Source organism: Saccoglossus kowalevskii, chromosome 11 (genome assembly GCF_978046115.1).
Source record: "Saccoglossus kowalevskii chromosome 11, keSacKowa6.1, whole genome shotgun sequence".
Taxonomy (NCBI): Eukaryota; Metazoa; Hemichordata; class Enteropneusta; family Harrimaniidae; genus Saccoglossus; species Saccoglossus kowalevskii.
The window spans coordinates 34,815,705-34,836,637 of NC_140651.1; the positions used below are offsets into that span (position 1 = coordinate 34,815,705).

Genomic DNA, 20,933 nt, shown 5'->3' on the forward strand with positions numbered 1-20,933 from the left:
AATTCCAAGCGAAAATAAAGTATTCTACAGTAACTATAATGTTTTCTTCTTCTACACTTGTGTTTTCTTTTTATTTTCGGTATAAATCGTGTTGAGACAGTCGTCTGCTTGAGTACCATAAGCACCATTTTGTGAGAGTCAATCAGATTGCAGTAAAATGCTATCTGACAAAGTCGAATATTCTATGTAAGTGTATGTTAGGTTTTTGAGTGTGGGACAGGGGTGTCAGGTTATACTGATTTCGGCACATGATCGAATGGACGAGTTGCAAGCAGCGAGGTAAATTTCTGAAACCATATGCTGTGACTGGCAAAGTTGCCAACTCTAACGGATTAATAGGCATGAAACTTAAACCCTTAATTTCAACAAAAGTTTGTTTGGTATGATATATAGCGCTACACACTAATTTATCTTGGTTCTAATCAGTAACATTAAAACATTTTCTCCCCCCCCCCCCACCACAATGATTTTTAGGCATTTGACTTTCATGGTATGTTTTGGGTTTCACAAATATTTGTTTTTAGAAACCTTGGTAATTATGGGGTGATCATAACTACAGTACACATATAGCATAACATGTGGCTTCAATATCGCGTCATTGTTGCATACTTGTAGCTTCATTGTGCCATCAAATTCATTGCTCTTCAGAGTACGCAATACTACATGCCAGAATTATGTTGTAGCGAACGCGACTTGATGCAAACGTGACAATGACGCCATATTGAAGCCATGAATATGCGAAGTGAGGCGACAAGTTATGCTATATGTGTACTGTACAGGTCAATTCCACTGTGACTTATGAAACATTTGATCAATATTTCAAAAATTGTATAGTGGTAAATTATTCATATTTTTGGAGCGTGCCCAGAATCCCATTGTGACTATGAGATATTTACGAACCAGGTTAGTTGATAGGGTCCACTGATTATGTGAATGCTATCTCAGTTTGAGGGATATGGTTTTGGTTTTGGCCAATTCACACGCTAGTAGGTTTAGCTCAGCAGGAATACTTATTTTGAGAAAAATAACTCTTTCTGTTTTTAATACATGTATTATCAAGTTATTTTGTGTGACTGATAGAACAAAACGTGACTGATGGAATGCTACCCCCACAAAATCATAAACATAGTTGAACTCTGGTGACCTTGCCCTTTGTTATATAATATAATTCCCTTTATCATAGTTTGTTTCAATATAAATATGCATTGTCATAATTAATTTTGAATACAAACAAGTTTTGGGGTTGAACCAACAGTGGGGAATCAGTCTACCGAATGTCCTTAAAAGATATAAATATCTTACAAAAACATTGGTGCCTTATTTGTTTAATTATTTTAAGGGACATAATTTCCAGCTTTCTTCAAAGTAATTCAAATATTTTAGTATAAAAACAAATGTCTCATTGAAAAAAAAAAAAGTGCTGCATTTAGATGTGAATAGATTCATAAAACATGCAAGATAACAGAAAATTTTAGCTGGCTTTAGTCCAAGTATTTTGTACAGGTGTCTGTCAAAAATTAATCATTCACTGAGACAAATATGAACTGCCTCATTGTGTGACTATTGTATTATATGAAAAGTAAAAAAAAACATCATTTATAAATAGCTATCATGTTGCAAGGTCTGCTTTGTATGCAAATCAACTTAAATAGTTATTTGGTTTCCAGTGGAGGGAGAAGTCAACAGTACTGTTGCCTCCTGAGAATCTACATCTTCAAACACTGCAATCTTTGAAGTGCGTTTTTAAACTAGTATTATAAAAACTCTATCATTCTGTTCTAATAGCTGAAACATATTCCTGCGAGTTTTCATTTGTCGAATGAACTGTTTGTCAAATACAGAATACATATATTTTAGAATAATTTTCTTTTTAAAATGTGGATGAAATGTTTTGCTTTTAATGTATTTTTTATGTATTGTTTTTGATTTGATAACTTTGAACTAAACAGATTTTCTATTAGCTTCAGATCTTGATCAAAGTTAGGCACCCAGTTCATAGGAGTGCTTATATTGATTTTCTGACATCTTGTTTTCTGTAAAGATTTTATTGGTAGGTTTGCAAATGTGTAACAGACTGTGCAATCTCTCCATGAGTTGGTTTTGAAACCCAGTATGGGATTCTGAGATACATTACCAAGGATATTATTACAAGATAAATCATTTGCTTCATTGAACACATACAACAATGCATATTTCCACTGAGGTCAGTGACCTTTGATGTGTATCACCAGTGATCAGTCAAGTAGAAACAGTCAAAATATTTTATCAGATTTTCTCAATTTTTGCATGATATTTTCATACAGGACATCTGTTGTTCAAACTCAGGGAAGACTTTATACTGATGAATAAGGTGACCAAGTTTGATAAAGTTTGGAATAGAATTAGTAAAGTTATGATGGACACAATAACAATTATTAACGACGACGACAACAACAACGATGATGACGACGACAACGCCGGACAAAATTTTTCCCTTAATATACCTTTCCCTTCCATCTTTGATGGTACGGGCAAAGTAAAAATGCTATCTCTTCCAATTTGCTGAATTATGTACTAAATCATTGCACAAAAATAACTTAATACTACATTTATAGGCATTAACATTTAATTCAATCAGACAAGATTAGTAAATGTAGAAATGTAGAAAAACCATGACTTTACTGTCAACTGTCCTAATTAGGAAAAAAAAAGTATGAAAAATAACTTGATTTTGTCCATACTGTACCCAATTATGTCTTTTTCTCGTTATAAGATTATGATTTGCCTGACTGATTAGTTTAAAGCATTTAATTTGTTATTAGCCATCAGTTGCATTAAGTGTCATATCATGCTAGTTTTCTGATTCATATTACTTTTTTTATCTTTTCTCTCTTTTAAGAACATTGCCATTTTTTTCTTCCCCTCCTAATACCTATGGTATTGTGGCTGTTTTTTTCTTACATTCTTAATGTTTTCCCATATTTTCCAACCATGCTTGCCTTCTCCTTTGTCTCTTGGTACCACCTTTCAGTGACATCTTACAATTCAAAGACAATTTTTGTGACTTATAGGACAAAATTCTTGGGTAGCACAGAAAAAAAAATTGAAATGAAACTCAAACACTATATTGGTCTCTGATGAAGTTGAACACTCTACTAGATAGCAAGAACAAAAACTCCTTCTAGAGACATGTATAATTAGCATACACAGTAAACAAATCCCTAATAGTTGTGACTTATGGGACATCATTGCCACGTCATATTCAGGGCAAATTAGACACAGGTTCTAAATACAGCAACAATTTCTGCAGTCTAGCATGTCAAAGTGCAGTGCTCTGAGGTCTTACAAAAACTGAAATAATTAATTTACTAATAGTATGATAAAAGTGACAAGAAAAGTGAAACATGGTTATTTTTATAGTTTTTCTTTTACCAAAAACATAAAATGGGATTGCTTTGGAATGGAAAATGATATCACAAAATATAAACCTGTTTTAGATAGTGGAGATCTTATATACTTCATTCCTGAGTATGATTTGATAGCCAATTAAATTTGAAAAATTGATGGAAAGGCAACTTTACCATGGAATTGACCTACAGCTATGGTGATAGATTAATTTAAAACCTGAATTTCTCATTCCTCTACAGACCTGTTTAAACAATATGACAGTATGTCCCAACCACAGACAGTGTGCATTAGTGATAGTGATGGTGAAAAAATGGCATTACCATTAGTAAATGGAAAAGTAGGAATGACCATAGTGAGTGAGTATTGTCCCAGTTTTCGCATGGCTGGAGGGGGAGGGGGGTGTGAAGCCTGGTGTAATTCTGACTCATGAACTTTGACAACATGGTTATAGTTATGGTATTACATTCCAGTGTTATCCACATAGACATATTATATAGCATGTCAATATGGCATACAATGTTTGCACATTTTCCTAATGATGATAGTGGTTTTATGTCCATATTCACATAAAACTGTTGTCATGTATTGTTTTTCGTGTATATTAGAACAAGTGTTTCCTGAAACTAGTGGGTTGACTTATGACCCAGGTGATAAAGTTAGAACTGTGATGATCCTGGAAGATGGAAAATTCTGTGAACCTCCAGGAGGTTGGAACAAGAGTGGAAGGACCTACTTGGTTCTTAAAGGTAATTATGCAATAAATGTGCCGTGCATGGCACATCTCATGTTAACCACACCAAATTTATCATATACGAAGAGAATGAAAAACAATATTTTAATAAATTAAATTAGAAAACTTGTAATTTGTAAATATGTGAACTATGTTTGACTGAATATCTCATCCCCAGACAATATAAATATAATGTTATAATCCATTTACAATGTCACACAGACTTATAATATTTAATAATCATATATTACAGAGAAAAAGAAATCTACTGAGAGAGTCAAAGAATTACTCAAATCCATAAGGGACAAAAAGAATAAATCAAAATGTACATGCCAAAGCAAACATAACAAAGTAGTAAGTGTAAATAAAGTAAGTAACTTTAATAAACTAAACAATGTTTAACTTAAAGTTGCATTGTCTTCTATTTTTCAGTCCCTGTTTATTAATTAGGGTTCTTTGTACGGTGATCATGCATATTGAGTTATAGGTGCACGTCACTTTTTTTTCAAGATTCGATCCAAGAAGACCGACATAAATGTGGTCTGATTCAGTTCAAAGTTTGTACATAAATAACACAACACCATGTTTTGTTTTGAGATTTGATCAAATTTGTCAAAATAGCGGCCATTTTGTTTAATATCTTAAAATCATAGTCTATAACGTGTCCGAAACTGTTTCTCAGAGATGAACAGGGCGATTTCAATCAAACTTTGTATGGTGATCATGCATATTGGGTTATAGGTCCATGTCACATTTTTCTTCGAGATTCGGTCCAAGATGGCTGACTCACGGCCATTTTGTTTTCTCCCTTTTTGTGCTGATTCCTCTGAAAGATATCTCCTGATTCAGTTAAAAGTTTGTACATGGGTACTATACTGCAAGGAAACACAATAATATGTTTTGTCATGGGATTTGATCAAATTTGTCGAAATGATGACCATTTTCTCAAAAAAAACGTACAATCACATTCTTTAATATGTCCGGAACTGTTTCTTGGAGCTGAACAGGGCGATATGGCCTGATTCAGTTCAAAGTTGAATAGGGCATTTTCAATCAAACTTTGTATGATGACCTTACATATTAGGTTACGATGCAATCCATATTTCTTTTGGAGATACTTGAACAACAATACCTGACTGGCTGCGTTTTTGACTCTCGTGTATGAAGCACAAAAAGGGAGTCTTTGCATGCAGTGTGTGTCTGTCTGTCTGTGTGTCTGTTCCACTGATATCTCAAGAACCATACATTGATTTTTGATGAAACTTGGTGCAGAGATGCTCTGGGCCAATCCATGCATATTAATTATCTAATTTGCATGATAATGAGCTGATTTTTAGCTGTTCCATGACTGTTCCACTGATATATAAAGAACCATGAATTAGATTTTAATAAAATGTTTAAAGAGAACTATGCAGAGAGAGACCCAATTAGTTTTTGGTAAATATTTATGCTTATTAATCACCTAATTAACATAATTAATTAACACTGATATCTCAATTACTGATCCTCACATTTGAATGAAATTTGGTACATAAATGCTCTAGAACAATAGACAGGCCTGATTAATTTTGGGTTAAAATTTGTTCATGTTAATTCTCTAATTAGCATAATAATTCATATTTTTTTGTTCTGTTTTATATTAGTTACCTGATTTACATGTTTAGTTTTCAGCTTTTCCATCAATATCTTGTGTACAAGTAATTTTTAATGTGTCTTCAATACTCTCAGCACACGGAAGTTCTTTCTAAGCTTTCTTTGATTCTTTCATGCTATTTCCTCTATAAGATATAGTCCAATTCAGTTCAAAGCAATTCAGTTTCCACGTAGGTACTATAATGACAGTAACACAATCTATAATCTGTGTTAGTGTTGAAAAACATTAATCTTTCATTTCTACATGTCACTTATACTGAACATTTACATCGACTACAGCTAAACAGGGACTACCGTATGCATTATCAATGCTTGTTTTTAAAAAAAAAAATATGTTCTACTGGTATAATGCCTGAAAACAGTCGGTTTAAAAATACAGAGTTCTTAGCAACTTAGGGGGTCTCAAACCAAGAGTCAACTTTGAACTGGTGTATTGCTGGCATTTTCCCGTTAGTTTGTATTTTAATGTACTCTTAAGTTGCATTATAGGATAAGAATAACTTTATTGCCAATTATAGGGCAAAACCCATATACTTTTCTCTGGATTTCTTGCAAATGGTGCAATTGTTGGATTTAGTTAAGCTTTCAACTAGATATAGAAGATAATACAACTTTCAATAGAGAATTTAGATTTCAGTAAAACTATTGAACTGGAAATCTATTCAGTATGCACTTTGACCAATTACTACACAGGAGCATTAAAAGTGCATTACATAACAGTAACAATATATACATGTAGTGTGTAATCTAGAAGTTTGCGACATATGACTAGAGAGGTCACTGTTCTTGATTTTGATGTTAAATCTAATGTAAACTCTCACATCTCATTGTTTGTTACAAAATAATATATTTGCACATTTTTTCACAGGTAGAAAATATACAATCAAGTGTTGCAAGAAAAAAAAGTGGCAGAATACGAGTAGGTTGGAAACACTACAAGAAGACAAAGTACAACTCGGCATACAAACAGATTTACATGCGGGAAGGTGGGGGGATACGTGATATTGAAATGCCTTCATTAGAAATTAGCACAGAAATGATACTAAAAGCATCTATTGAGGTATTTTTTCCAAATGGAATTTCAACTTGTGGAAAGGTTGATGATATGGAGTATGTCTTGGGCGATTTTTATGGTAGAAAAATTAGCATGTTTTTCGACCAGGATGGTGGGCCAGGCACATATAATGATTACTTAAAAGTGCATGGGTTGTTCACTTCAAGGAATACTATGTATTTGATGACCAAATCTAAGGAGGCAGATGAAGACATAGATGACTCTCAGAAGACTGGAGTCAGATGTCAGAGTAACTAATACTGCATGGTGTAGGTGCTGAAGTACAAAGCTTTAGTAGAGGTAATGGTGTAGATGAAAGAGAGACTAACATGGCTGAAGCTAATACTGATATAGGTACAGAGGTACAAAATCTCAGTGGTGGTATTGGTGGAGTTATAGGAGAAACAAGTGTGGCTGAAACTAACACTGTTATAGGTGCAGAGATGCAAAACCTTATTGGATGTACTAGTGTAGATGAAGGAGAAGCAAATGTGAAGGATGTTAATACCAGTGTAGGTGCAGAAGTACAAAGCCTTAGTGGAGGTACTAGTGTAGATGAAAGAGAGATTAGCATGGCTGAAGCTAATACTGATATAGGTACAGAGGTACAAAGCCTTATTGGATGTATTGATGATGATGATGGCAAAACAAAGTTGAGCCTTAGTTGTGGTGTTAGTGGAGATACACAGGAAACAAGTGTGGCTGAAACTAATACTGGTATAGGTGCAGAGGAGCAAAGTCTACCTGGAGCAGGTGGTACTGATGTAAGAGAGCTAACAGACAGTGGTTGCAGTACCAAAGAAGGTAATTTGGATAGCAGTTCACACCATTTGTTTCCATTATCAACTGAAGGTAAAATAATTGATAACAACAGTATCCTCCACAACAAATGAGTCAAGATATAGTGATAAAGTAGTTACACTAAACTGTTTTCAGCGGTCATCCTGCAGAGAGTTTACAGAAGTTAACTGTCCTGCTCTCAAAGATTTCAATGAGTATGATCCCATGAACTATGGATTCAGAGTTACACACATAGCAATTGGACAGACTACATATCTAGATACCGCTTATGATGAATGTCACATTTATACCTCTTATCCATCGGCACATAATATTAAAGATGATATAATTCTCCACCATCCTAATGAGATATTTGGTTATGATGGGAATGAATTCATTGTAGGCATAGTAACAAACAACCATGGTAGAGATGACGTAATGTACTCATGGTATAGAGATGGTCAACTGATGCAGTATGGACAACATCTGTGTGTTGTTGCAGTACATAATCCAGTGCAAGGTCGCAATTGGTGAAGGTGAGGAAAATGTTTGCTGACATATCAAAACCAATCCAGATAGTGGAATTCAAACAACCCAATAAACGATCATGCAGTGGCAGCTATACAATGGATACATGTTCAGCAGACACATCTACTGATAATGGAGCTATTCCTGAAATTACACAAGAAGATTTTGTGATGGCAGGTGAAATTGGTCGTGGTGGTTTGGCACAGTTTACCAAGGTGAATGGACAGGGACTCCAGTTGCAATTAAATACATGCAAATAACACGCATGAAAAGGCAGATGCTGAAAATTGTGACAAATGAAATCAAAGTAAATGAGAGAATTCGCCATCCAAATATTGTTCAGTTGATTTCAGTGTGCTATGAGCCTTCTGGAATATATCTTTTATCAGAATATATTGAAGGATATAATATGGAAGATTGTGCATTTGACGATGATATCAAACAAATAATGAAACTTTCAACAGAAAACAAGAACAACATTGTCAAGCAATGTTTGCAAGGGTTGGCATACCTTCATGCACTAAAGCCTCTTATAGTTCACCAGGATATTAAACCAGCAAATGTTGTGATTGCAGCAGCCACTTATCTCACTAAAATATGTGATATGGGCATGGCTAAGGTAAAATCCATTCAAAGTGTCACCTCAAACACTATGGTTGGCTATTGAGCTGATACCCCATCTTACATGGCACCAGAATGCCTTCTCCATAAAGAAAAAGCGAAGACTGCCTCTGATTTATGGTCTGTAGATATGACTCTTATTGAATTTATGACAGAACAAGATGCTTGGAATATTGATGATGATGAGGTTGAAGATCCTTTAACCATAATACTACAGATGATGAGTGAAAAAATATAAAGGATTCTATGAACCACTATAATATACTAAACAGATGCGTTGAATATGTTCCATCAGTGCGTCCTTCAGTGATTGAAGTCTTGTCAGCGTTTCAGTAATTGTGTTTTGAATCATTGTTGTTTCAATCCATATTAGCTGCATAAATAACAGTTAATGCTTTTGTTGTCAGTCTAGCCATTCAGCGATTTATAGTGACACATTAAGGCTGCATAGATAGTGCTATTATGACTAAGAAGACATTTCATTCTAATCAGCATTATATGGTTTATGTTTTATTTAACAAATCCATAATTGAGTATAATATGAGGTTATTATGAATGCCTCAAAGTATGCACAAAGACAATACATCGGAGGTTGATGTGCAGCGTACTGTACGAGTGCATACTTTGAGGTATTCCCGTGATAACTTCATTATTATACATCTTTTCCTTCCAAGGATACACCATGGGAATGTCAAAATCCGAAAAGTTTAGAACAGAATTAGTGAACTTCTTTGTGTGGAGTCTGGTCAAATCTTAAATCTTTCATAACTTTCATAATATTTTGGGAAAGTTTTCAGAAATTCTGAATTTTGAGTTGTGAATTTTGAGTTTTGAAATGATAATACTTAGAATGAAACCAAGTGTGTTAATTATTTATTTTTATACAAGTCTAATATAATAGTTATCCATTATATGCTATGGGTCATGGAACAGGGAAATACATACACATCTTTATATTGCTCTACTATATATATCATGAGCATTTTGCAGAGTGGTCCTACCACTGGACATGTTCAAGATTATCAACCGCAAAATAACTTGCTAATGTAACTTTGTTTTGGTGGTCAATAAAATAGTCAATAATTTCAACAACCATTAACAACAATTTCTAACTAAAAATTATATGTAATGTATTTTGTTTAAATGTGACAAAGCATCATTTTTCTTAGTCCATGCTCAAAAATATTGTATTATGCATATGAAGTGTATTATGCTTAGTATGATTTTAATGCTTCAGATCAAAACTTGTCAAAATCACATTTAATATTTGAACATGACAGTGTGTAAAGGAGTCTTGTGCGGTCTAGGGAGGTGTTTTATTACATATTTCTTATACTGGTGTGATATAAGATACATTTTATCTCACATAATAGAACAATATGTTTGTTTTCATATTACATGCACTTGTAAAACAAAATGGGGCAAGGATCACTAGGATTTGTAGCATTAGTTTCATAATGATTTTTGTCCATCTGTGCAAAATATTGTTCACTGAAATATCTAAAAGTCGATTGGAATGATACATGGTACAAAAACACTATGGGGATGCAAGATCTGATTAGTTGTTGGTGCCATTTTATTTATGCTAATTGTTAAATTTGTATATTTTCTTCCATGATATCCACTCCCCTGTTAACTTTTCTGTGCAGAAACCATGCATATTATTTTGCTAATTTGCATATGTAATTGCCAACTTTTAGGAAAATTATATATCCAATATCTTGGATATGTTTCTCCTTTTTTTTAATAATGTGAACCACAGTGCCCTCTATCATCAGTACAGCTTCCTATACAGCTCCCCCCCCCCCCGAGTTATATTTTTGCTGCATCTCCTATTGTCCTTATAGTACATACATTTTTTATAACTTTTTCTTTTATTTTTTTCACGGCTATCATTTAAAGCAATCTTTTAGATATGTACGAAAACATTTTTTTAAATTGCTACACCAGTCAATGGGGTATATGCTAGAACATCAAGTTGATAAAGTAACACCACTGTATTAGTTACTTCCTGCTAGTAATTGTTAAAGTTGTACTGTTTTATTTTTTGATAAAAATTGATCATTACCTAGTTTCAATAATATAAGTTATACTAAATTGCCAGTAAGCAATTGGTTTGAAAATATTTTCAGCAACTTAGGGAGACTCAAATAAACATTGTAAATGAAGACAACTACAAACTGTTGTATTTCTAGCAAGTATCCACTGTTATTGATTGAACATTGAATTGGTTCACATAGAGGAATACTCAAATTTAAAAGAAAGCCTTGCTGTTGTAGTTTGAATTATTGTTATTGTTAACCATTTGTACTATTAGTTGTTTTCTAATAAATAATTTTGGTACAATATCTGTTTGTTGTTATATGTGTATATACAGTGTAAACAGTGCCTGCAACGTGTCTTATCAACCTATATAATCTCAGTTTAAAAGTTCCATGGGGACTGTTCGTACTGTCATTGAATTATTGAGAGAGGAAGTTAAAAATTAAAATAACGTGATGACCATTTATAATTGATATCTTCGGCTGCTCGCCAAAATTATGTTTTGATGCGAATAATAGACTATTTATTCAGTGGATTTATTTTATATATTGTGTATTAATTAATTATTCTTTAAGTTGTTCGACTAATGTTAAATACAGTATTAAGGCATCCTCAACATTTGTGGGCATTCTCACTCCCGGAACCAAAGTATCAATCAACTCTGAACATTCAGGTGAGCAACCGTATGGTGAAGGATCACGTGGGTATATTTCTTTCAGGGTGGCCACGTCATCATTATCAATTGGTACTTCATAATCACAACATCCAACTGTTTCAGGTTGGAAGTACAATACATCTGGCTTGCCACTGAACCTCTCGGCATTCTTCTTGCGGGTAATGTGATGGATGTTCCACAGTGATGCCACTTTTGCCATCTCTTTACGCAGTATATTTATAAAGCAAAATCGTAGACATTTTACATGTACTGGGTAATTTTTATCAAACAAACCTTTGTCATGAAGGTTTTTAAACAAACGTATCCACCAATCAGCCCCCTGCCTACGTAACAGGCTTCAATACGCTGCTTTTTCCATACATGAAGCTTTTTTCACCTGACAGAGAATCAGTTGAATTATACTGAAAATATATTTGCATCTGTTCTAGCGTATTGTTTTTGGTTCCATAGTCAGCTCTTATGACACGAGGCACATATCCAAAGTGATCAATGTAAGTCAGGAAATAAGAAGCGATAACTGTGGGGTCATTGTTTGTGGATGCTACTTCAAGCCATAAGATCATACGGCTAAATCCACAAATACTACCATGAATACAGAAACCATACGGTTTTAACTTATCATAACCATCAATGTGCCACAAAAAAATCGGTCCAAGATTCACATATTCTCGCCTGAGCAACCGATGTCTTTTTCTTCGAGCTACACCTTTTGGATCACATATCCTCACGGCTTGCATTACAGCATCTCTGCTCACTTTCATACCGTGGTCATGAACTAGTCTCTTCCACATTGATCTATATCCCAGACACTCTGAGCTTCCGTTTTGTTCAGTTCGAATTGCTTCTATTATATCATCCATTGATGCTGCATTATTCCCATGTCTTCTAACCATTTCATTGTGATGTAGAATTCTCTTGAGTTGGGATATACCCAACACAAAACCATGATTCAGAAATAAGGCATTTATTATTTCTTCATGTGTGTAACTTAGGGAGAAATACCAATAAATTAGATCATTTCTATCGTGTGGGTGATGTCCCAAAGCTGGAGTGTATTCTAGCAGTCTCTGGGATAAATATAAAAAAAACCCATCTAGATTATTAAGTCAAGTATCGTTGGTATTAGTAGTAGTATCAAGGTTATGAGAGGAAATTCTGCTAGTTAAAAACATTAACATACAACCTGATATCCAGAAACATTGATTACTAGTAAATGGAAAAAAACTTACCCACGCCATGCTGACTTAGATACACTTTTGAATATTGAATAATGCATTTTGAATAATGAGTTTTGAATGACGAATTTTAAATTACGAAATTTGAATTCAGAATTTTGAACAGTGATGAACCGTATCGGCCATCGTATAAACCAGCTTACTTAGTGCTAATGATTTTGTGATTTCCCTCCCACACGAAGAACGTTCTCAGAAATAATCCGACATGTTGATCAGCCCACCAACAATCGGCACCAAAATTGATCACTGCTGTCACGGTAAATTCGGTATGTTTTACGAGTTTTTTTTCTCCAAATCCCAACATATATTTACACATGTAGGCGAATTTTGTCAGCTCTGTGTAAAAAGATATTTTTACTGGGAATGTGCCCCATTTTACGTACGAGAAGCCCTTACACAACGCAGTAGCCATCAACACACATAGACATCTTATACCTACTAATCGACTTGATAGCTTCGTAATTTGGGGAAGGTGGGGGTGAAAGTGTACCATGCAAGTTTCCAAATGTGTAAAGGAAAATAAAGGAAAGAAGTACAATACAATGTTGGTAAGCGATACAAATATCTCCTTACGGCAGCGACTTGATACAACTACATTGCATGCTGGAGGTCACCATATTTGTTCTCGCGTTCAATAATACGGTGATAAATCAGGATTCACAAGTACAACGAATTTACACAACATTTTACCATGAAATCGAACCTACCAACCACCTTCATATCTTCAACACTGCCATGGTTTTGGCGATGATGAATCTCACATTCATTATTTTCCTGACTGGGCTCACACAGGGTTCAAAGTACCGTGGCTTGAATGTAATTGTACACCACACGTGAATGTAAACTAGCTTGCACAGTAATTCGTTTCACAGTCAATGAGGTTATACATTTTTTCTTATGCTTTACAGATTTCATCCACAAAGATGTCGTGAGGAGGAACTCCGGGAAACGTCATTTTGTATTTGCAACGCAACAGCAATTAGATTTTTTGGCAAGGGGTAAAAGATGGTACATCGATGGAACTTTTAAACTGGTGAAGGCGCCGTTCACCCAGCTAGTCAGTATTCATTGTTTTATGAAAAAAGACGAAGTAACTAAACAGGTTCGTGTCATCTTGCATCAAAACCTAGCACACATGTGTTTGACGTTGACCATAAATGTCACAACGCTATACATGTATGTATATTCACACTTCTATTTGTTATCATTTGTAGATTCCTCTATGCTTTGCACTCATGTCGGGCAAAAGCAAATCAGACTATAAGGCTGTCATGAGAGCAGTCAAAGAATTATTGCCGGCGGACATCTTATTAAAAGAAATTATGGCCGACTATGAAGAGGCAATATGGAGGGCAGCCAGGGATGTGTTTGATGGAGTCGAAATAAAAGGTTGTTCTTTCCACTGGAGACAGGCTGTATACCGCAAAGTTCAAGCAGTTGGGCTCCACCAGAGTTACATGAAAAAGGATGCTACTTACAAATTATTAAGACAGGTGCTTGCACTGCCATACCTACCAGAAGAATTAATCCTCGATATGTTTGAGAAGCTCAGGGAGAAAGCCACCACGGACAAACTTAAAGAGGTGAGAATAAATACAATACAATATATCCAGCTAGTATATAGGATTGTTAATAATTACATTCACGGTATAACCGATCCGATGTTCATCTATTAATAAATATTTCCAATCTCTTTCACAGGTATTCAATTACGTTGATCGACAATGGATTCGTTCATCTGTGATGCCTCCCTCCACATGGAATTGTTACCTGCAAACTGTAAGAACTAACAATGATTTGGAGGGCTGGCACTCGCGTTTGAACAAACGAGGAAAGAAAGCCAATTTGCCATTCTATCTGCTTGTGTCACTTCTACACAAAGAGGCCACGTACATCACAATTCAAGCGAAATTGGTATCAGAGAAGAAACTACAAAGACATCAGAAAAAAAATATTTGGAGGTAGAAGGAAAAATATTCAAAGCGTGGGGAGAATTTAAAGACAACGAAATTTCAGCCGATAAACTTCTCCGAACAGCGGCTTCATTATACGGCAATGCACCAGTAACCAACTGACTTGGAACGATAAGTACATATTTGGGATGAATCGACTTTGAAACGAATCGATAATATATGTCGATATATGTATGTATATATATATATATTATACTTTTGTAACATCCAATAAAACCGGAAAGCCTTGAACAAACTGTTTTAAAATTCATTGAAACACAAATACCATATAATACCGTACGATTCACGATCTAATTATAATAACACAGTGACAATCAAAGGTTAATACACGTGTCGGTATCACTTTTTTGAAGAATTAGTTGACCATTACCCACAATCTTTTTAAACAATTCACAAAAAATAAAACCGCAGAACCCTATGGTATAATTGTAGATGTATTGTAATGTATTTACGTATGTTAATGGACAGTGAATCTTGTAATTTGTATCTTTTACTGTTATTTATTGTCTTGTACAAGTTTTAGTGACTTCAATATTTTGTCTGTGTTGTGTTAATAAATAAACTATTGTCTCAAATCAACCTCAAGTAATCCTTTTATGGTTTGCACGGCATGTGACATCCCATTAGCACACTTTCCTAGGTGCGTCTACATATAAAGACGTCGTTTCAACGGTTCTTACCTTCAGTGCCTATTCAAATCGTCACTTAGATGTGAACAATAAAATCAAGTTCGGATTTCCCGTCTTTATATATTTAACATAAACTATTACACTATGCCCTAAAAAAAAATGGGCGCGAATGACCCTATTGGCCTTATTGACGCTGCAGGCCGGCATTCTTTCAACACAGTCTATACTTCGGACAGCGCTTCTTGTGACGACACAACGAATTGACCTATCACCCCTACGGTGAATGGTACAAGCTCGGTGAAAAAAAATGAAGGCGATGTTTGTGAGCATATCGCAATTTAAACCGTAAATCAGTAGGTTGAGGTTGTTTCATTACAATATACAAATAAGTATGGTGGTACTGGGACGAATCGACTTGTGGGACGAATGTGAATTGGGACGAATCGACTTGTGGGACGAATGTGAATTGGGACGAATCGACTTGTGGGACGAATGTGAATTGGGACGAATTGACTTGTGGGACGAATGTGAATTGGGACGAATCGACTTGTGGGACGAATCGACTTGTGGGACGAATGTGAATTGGGACGAATCGACTTGTGGGACGAATGTGAATTGGGGCGAATGTGAATTGGGACGAATTGACTGTGAATCTAATTGTACACCACACGTGAATGTAAACTAGCTTGCACAGTAATTCGTTTCACAGTCATTGAGGTTATACATTTGTTCAATTACTTATTTATTTATTTACTTATAATAAATTACGATAATAAAAAATCATACATATAATTTCTTAGACCTTTTCATAATGTAAACTGATACATTTCATCTCCCGAGCGCTTGCTTCGTTTTTGTACAACACACTGGAAATAACAACATGGCTGACATCATCATAAATTGCTGGTCATAAAAAATAGAATACGCATGCGCATTATTATGCAAATTAGTCCACCCACCGATTCCTATTAGTTGTATTCATGCAATTGGGCATAAAAAAAATTGAAAACAAATATAAAAAAAAATACATAAAAAATGCTAAATTTTAATTAAAATGTAAAATACAACAATGAATTGCAGCAGCCAATCATTAGTAACATTCTTACCAAGTTACATAAAAGTCGTTTGAATGCTTCTTGAGATATAACTGAAATAGCTTAAAATTCACACATTATTAAGCAGATGAGCTCATTAATATGCATGTATGTAAACCAAAATCTAATCAAATCTGCACATTGCCCCAGACAAGCGATATACCAAGTTACATTGAAATCCGAACATTGGTTCTTGAGATATCAATGGAACGCACGCACGCGCGCATGCACGCACGCACGCGCGCGCGCACGCGCACTCTCTCTCTCTCTCTCACTCTCTCTCTCTCTCTCTCTCTCTCTCTCTTTCTCTTGTATTGCTATATGTTCCGAGGACTTCATTGGATTAACTTTTAATATACTTGAATTAACTTTTAATATAGTTGCGATATGAACTTGATTCAAACGCGTTCCTATATAGGGTTGCGTTTTAATTGGAATTTAATTAAACTCAATTACAATGCAATACAATGGAGAATTGCATTTTTATTAAGTTTAATTAAACAAGAGTTGAATATCCCGTGACTGAACATAGAAATGTTTGCGAAGCTTAGGTTTAGTATCGAGGTAAGGTATGGTATAATTATATTAATATTAATATACTAAACCTAAGCTACGCAAAACGTATTAATAATTGAATTAACTATTAATATAAATTATGTTTTCCGAGGACTATGAAAAAGGTCCACGGAAGGTGTGTATGTCCTCGGAAGTTGCTATATATCTGTATTTTTGTCCTCGCAACATATAGCAATCCAAGTACACACACACACACACACACACACACACACACACACACACACAGCCACACTAACTGCAAAGACTCCCTTTTGGTGTTTCAAAAATTTACAGTAAGGTCATTGAAACAAAGTTAAGAAAATTTGTTAAAGAAAATAACATCCTGGGAGAAATTCAAGGAGGTTTTAGGGAAGATAGAAGATGTGAGGATCATGTGTTTACACTCAAAGGTATAGCATCCTTAAGGAAATAGAGTAAGAATTCTACTTATGTAGCATTTCTGGATTTCTCGAAAGCGTTTGATAGAGTATGGAGGGATGGTTTGTGAGTATCCTTGTGGAAAGCAGGTATACAAGGACAATGATGGAATATTATAGATGACATTTTATGAGAATGTTTTTAAGAAGGTCAATGTTAATGATATTGAGACTGAATACTTTGAAACCAGTGAAGGTGTAAAACAAGGATGTGTTTTAAGCCCCCTAGTCTTCTCAATTTATATAAATGAATTTGTAATCAAAGAAAGCTTAGAAAGAACTCCTGTGTGCTGAGAGTATTGAAGATACATTAAAAATTACTTGTACATAAGATATTGATGGAAAAGCTGAAAACTAATTATGTAAATCAGGTAACTAATATGAACAGAACAGAACAAAAAAATTATGAATTATCATGCTAATTAGAGAATTAATATGAACAAATTTTAACCTAAAATTAATCAGGCCTGTCTATTGTCCTAGAGCATTTATGTACCAAATTTTATTCAATGTGATGATCAGTAATTAAGATATCAGTGTTAATTAATTATGTTAATTAGGTGATTAATAAGCATAAATATTTACCAAAAACTAATTGGGTTTCTGCATAGCTCTCTTTAAAAGTTTCATTAAAATCCAATTTGTGGTTCTTTATATATCAGTGGAACATTATGCAAATTAAGTAATTAATACCAATTAAAACTACTCAGGTCTCTGCATAATCCTAGAAGATCTATGTAGCAAGTCTCATTGAAATATGATTACTACTTGATATATCAAAAGCTGAAAATTAATTAATTATGCAAATTAGCTAATTAATATATACTGATATTACCCTAAAAACTATCAGGTATGTGCAGTGTCCTATGACATCTATGTACCAAATTTTATTAAAATGTGATGATTACTACTTGAAATATCAAAAGCTGAAAATTCATTAATTATGCAAATTAGCTAATTAATATATACTGATATTAGCCTAAAAACTATCAGGTTTGTGCAGTGTTCTATGACATCTATGTACCAAATTTCATTGAAATGTGATGATTACTACTTGAAATATCAAAAGCTGAAAATTAATTAATTATGTAAATTAGGTAATTAATATGTACTCATATTACCCTAAAAAATATCAGGTCTGTGCAGTGTCCTATGACATTTATGTACCAAGTTTCAATGAAATGTGACAAATACTACTTGAAATATCAAAAGCTGAAAATTAATTAATTATGCTAATTAGGTAATTAATATCTACTGATATTACCCTAAAAACTATAAGGTTTGTGCAGTGTCCTATGACATCTATGTACCAAGTTTTATTGAAATGTGATGATTAGTACTTGAGATATCAGTAGAAAAGCCGAACATTGATTAATCATTATGCAAATTAGGTAATTAATATTGCACAGATTTTTACCCAAAACTAATCAAATCTGCGCATTAGTTTGGAGCATCTGTGTGCCAAGTTTCATCAAAATCCAATGAGTGGTTCTTTAGATATCAGTGGAACAGACGGACACACATACACACATACACACACACACACACATACAGACACACTAACTGCAAAGACTCCCTTTTTGTGCTTCGCACACGGGAGTCAAAAATGTTATTTGAATCAAAACTAGGGGTGAGGATAGGAACACAAATAATTCCAGGGCTTTTTTGGGCAGATGATGTAGCTTTAATAGCAAATGATGCAAGTGAACTTCAAAGTATGCTTGATATAGCAGCTCAGTTCTCTAGTAAATGGAGACTTAGTTATAACCAATCCAAGTCACAGATAATGTATTTTGGCAAAAAATCCACAAAAAGGACACAATTTAGAAATTAGGAAACTTGACATTAAAAGAAAGTAAAACGTACAAATATTTAGGCATAACCATATCAAAAACATTGAAAGATCATACACAATTTACTGAAGTTTATAAAAAAGGAATGACAATCTTAGCATATGGCAAATCAATAATTAACCAACACAACAGTTTTAATCGATTTGAGTACATGCCATCAATGAATTATGGGTGTGGAATATGGTTTCAGGATAGCAGGTTAAAATGAAATTACAGAGTATTCAGTACCAATTTGGGAAATTTGTATTCAAAGTAAACAGAAATGTGGCAGGGCCTGCTGTGTTGAGGGACTTTGGATGGGAAGACTTGAATTACATCCAAGATAAAGTGCAGATTCAATACCTGGATAAACTTCAGAAAATGAAAAACAATAGATGGACTAAAATAGTTTTTAAAGAAACGAATACTCAGTATAAAAACAATGTTAAACTGGCTTGAAATTGGCCTAAATATGTAGAAAACATTTTAGTGACTATAATGGCATGGATCATATCTATGGAAATGAAATCCCAAAATCCAAAATGGATAAGAGTTTTATCAAAATCAGTAAAGAAAATGAAATAAATATGTTTACAATTTGAAAAGATGAAATCATTAAAACACTACTGTTGGATTAAAAGAAACATTAAAAGAAACAATTACATAATGGATCCTTATGATCATCATGGTATCTCCCTTGTCTTTAAAACTAGGTCAAACTCTTTAGATCTTGAAGGTAACAAAATGGGATGGAAACAGGGGTAATGGAATTTGTGGAGTCTGCAATCAGGGCAAAGAAGACATTTACCACTTTCTTTATCTTTGTAGGTCATCTAATCATATTGGAATTGTATTTAGCATTAGAAACCTCACTGAGAAACAATGTTGAATCTTCATCACTAATGAATAGTTTTTCTTTCAGGGGGGTTGAATTATAGGTTCAATTTCCTTTTTGGTGATACACTATGGAACATAAATGAAAATGTGGGAAATACCTCATCAGCTTTAATCAGGAAATATGTAACTGATTTGTGGCATTATAGAAACGAAATGATGAATGTAATTTAAAGATATGTATTACTGTTTTCATGGTGCCGATACAAAAGTTGAATAAACATTCTTATACTGATGTGCGAGATATATGGGTCTCATATAAACAAAGATGGCAACTTTGACTGTCACACAGATCAACGAGTACAAACTGAGACGTTACTAAGCTTCAATTAGATATTTTTAGATGATTGGAGGCATCGAAGGAGTCTCCGGTGGTAAGTAGCGCCCAGGATAAACCTCATATTTGTGATTTCTATTAGAAGAGCGCATTGGATTATGGGAAAATTAATATTTATCAACACAAACGTCGCATATGTGCAGCGCGGTAACCACTGCCTTTAATCCTATGTGCTAACATTTGCATAACAAATTACTCTAGTTATTCTGAGAACAAGAAACTGTTAACGATAGTAGATGCCAGATCACACCAGACAGACAAGTTAGTCCAATACTTTTCCTTTTATTTCATAACAGACATCAATTAGAAAATCAATTGTATACGATTTCTTTTTTTGAAAAAAAAGTATTAGCGTTTTATAGAACTGGTGTATTGGCCCAGGCAATGTCTTAATGTAAAATAGCACCCTCCATATTGCTACAAGCAATATCTGTGAAGTTTCAAATAATCCTGATATTTTGAACAAAATCATTTT

At 34.2% G+C, this 20,933-nt stretch overlaps 1 protein-coding gene across 1 annotated transcript; it reads left to right on the forward strand.

Annotated features, from left to right (window-relative positions):
* Nucleotides 1-12,912: 12,912 nt before the first annotated feature.
* LOC100373162 (uncharacterized) lies at nt 12,913-15,259 on the forward strand. Its single transcript, XM_085505352.1, has 4 exons — nt 12,913-12,973; nt 13,616-13,809; nt 13,922-14,290; nt 14,409-15,259. Exons 1-4 carry the CDS (start codon nt 12,913-12,915, stop codon nt 14,670-14,672), a joined length of 888 nt encoding a protein of 295 aa, XP_085361478.1. The 3' UTR covers nt 14,673-15,259.
* The last annotated feature ends 5,674 nt before the right edge of the window (nt 15,260-20,933 follow it).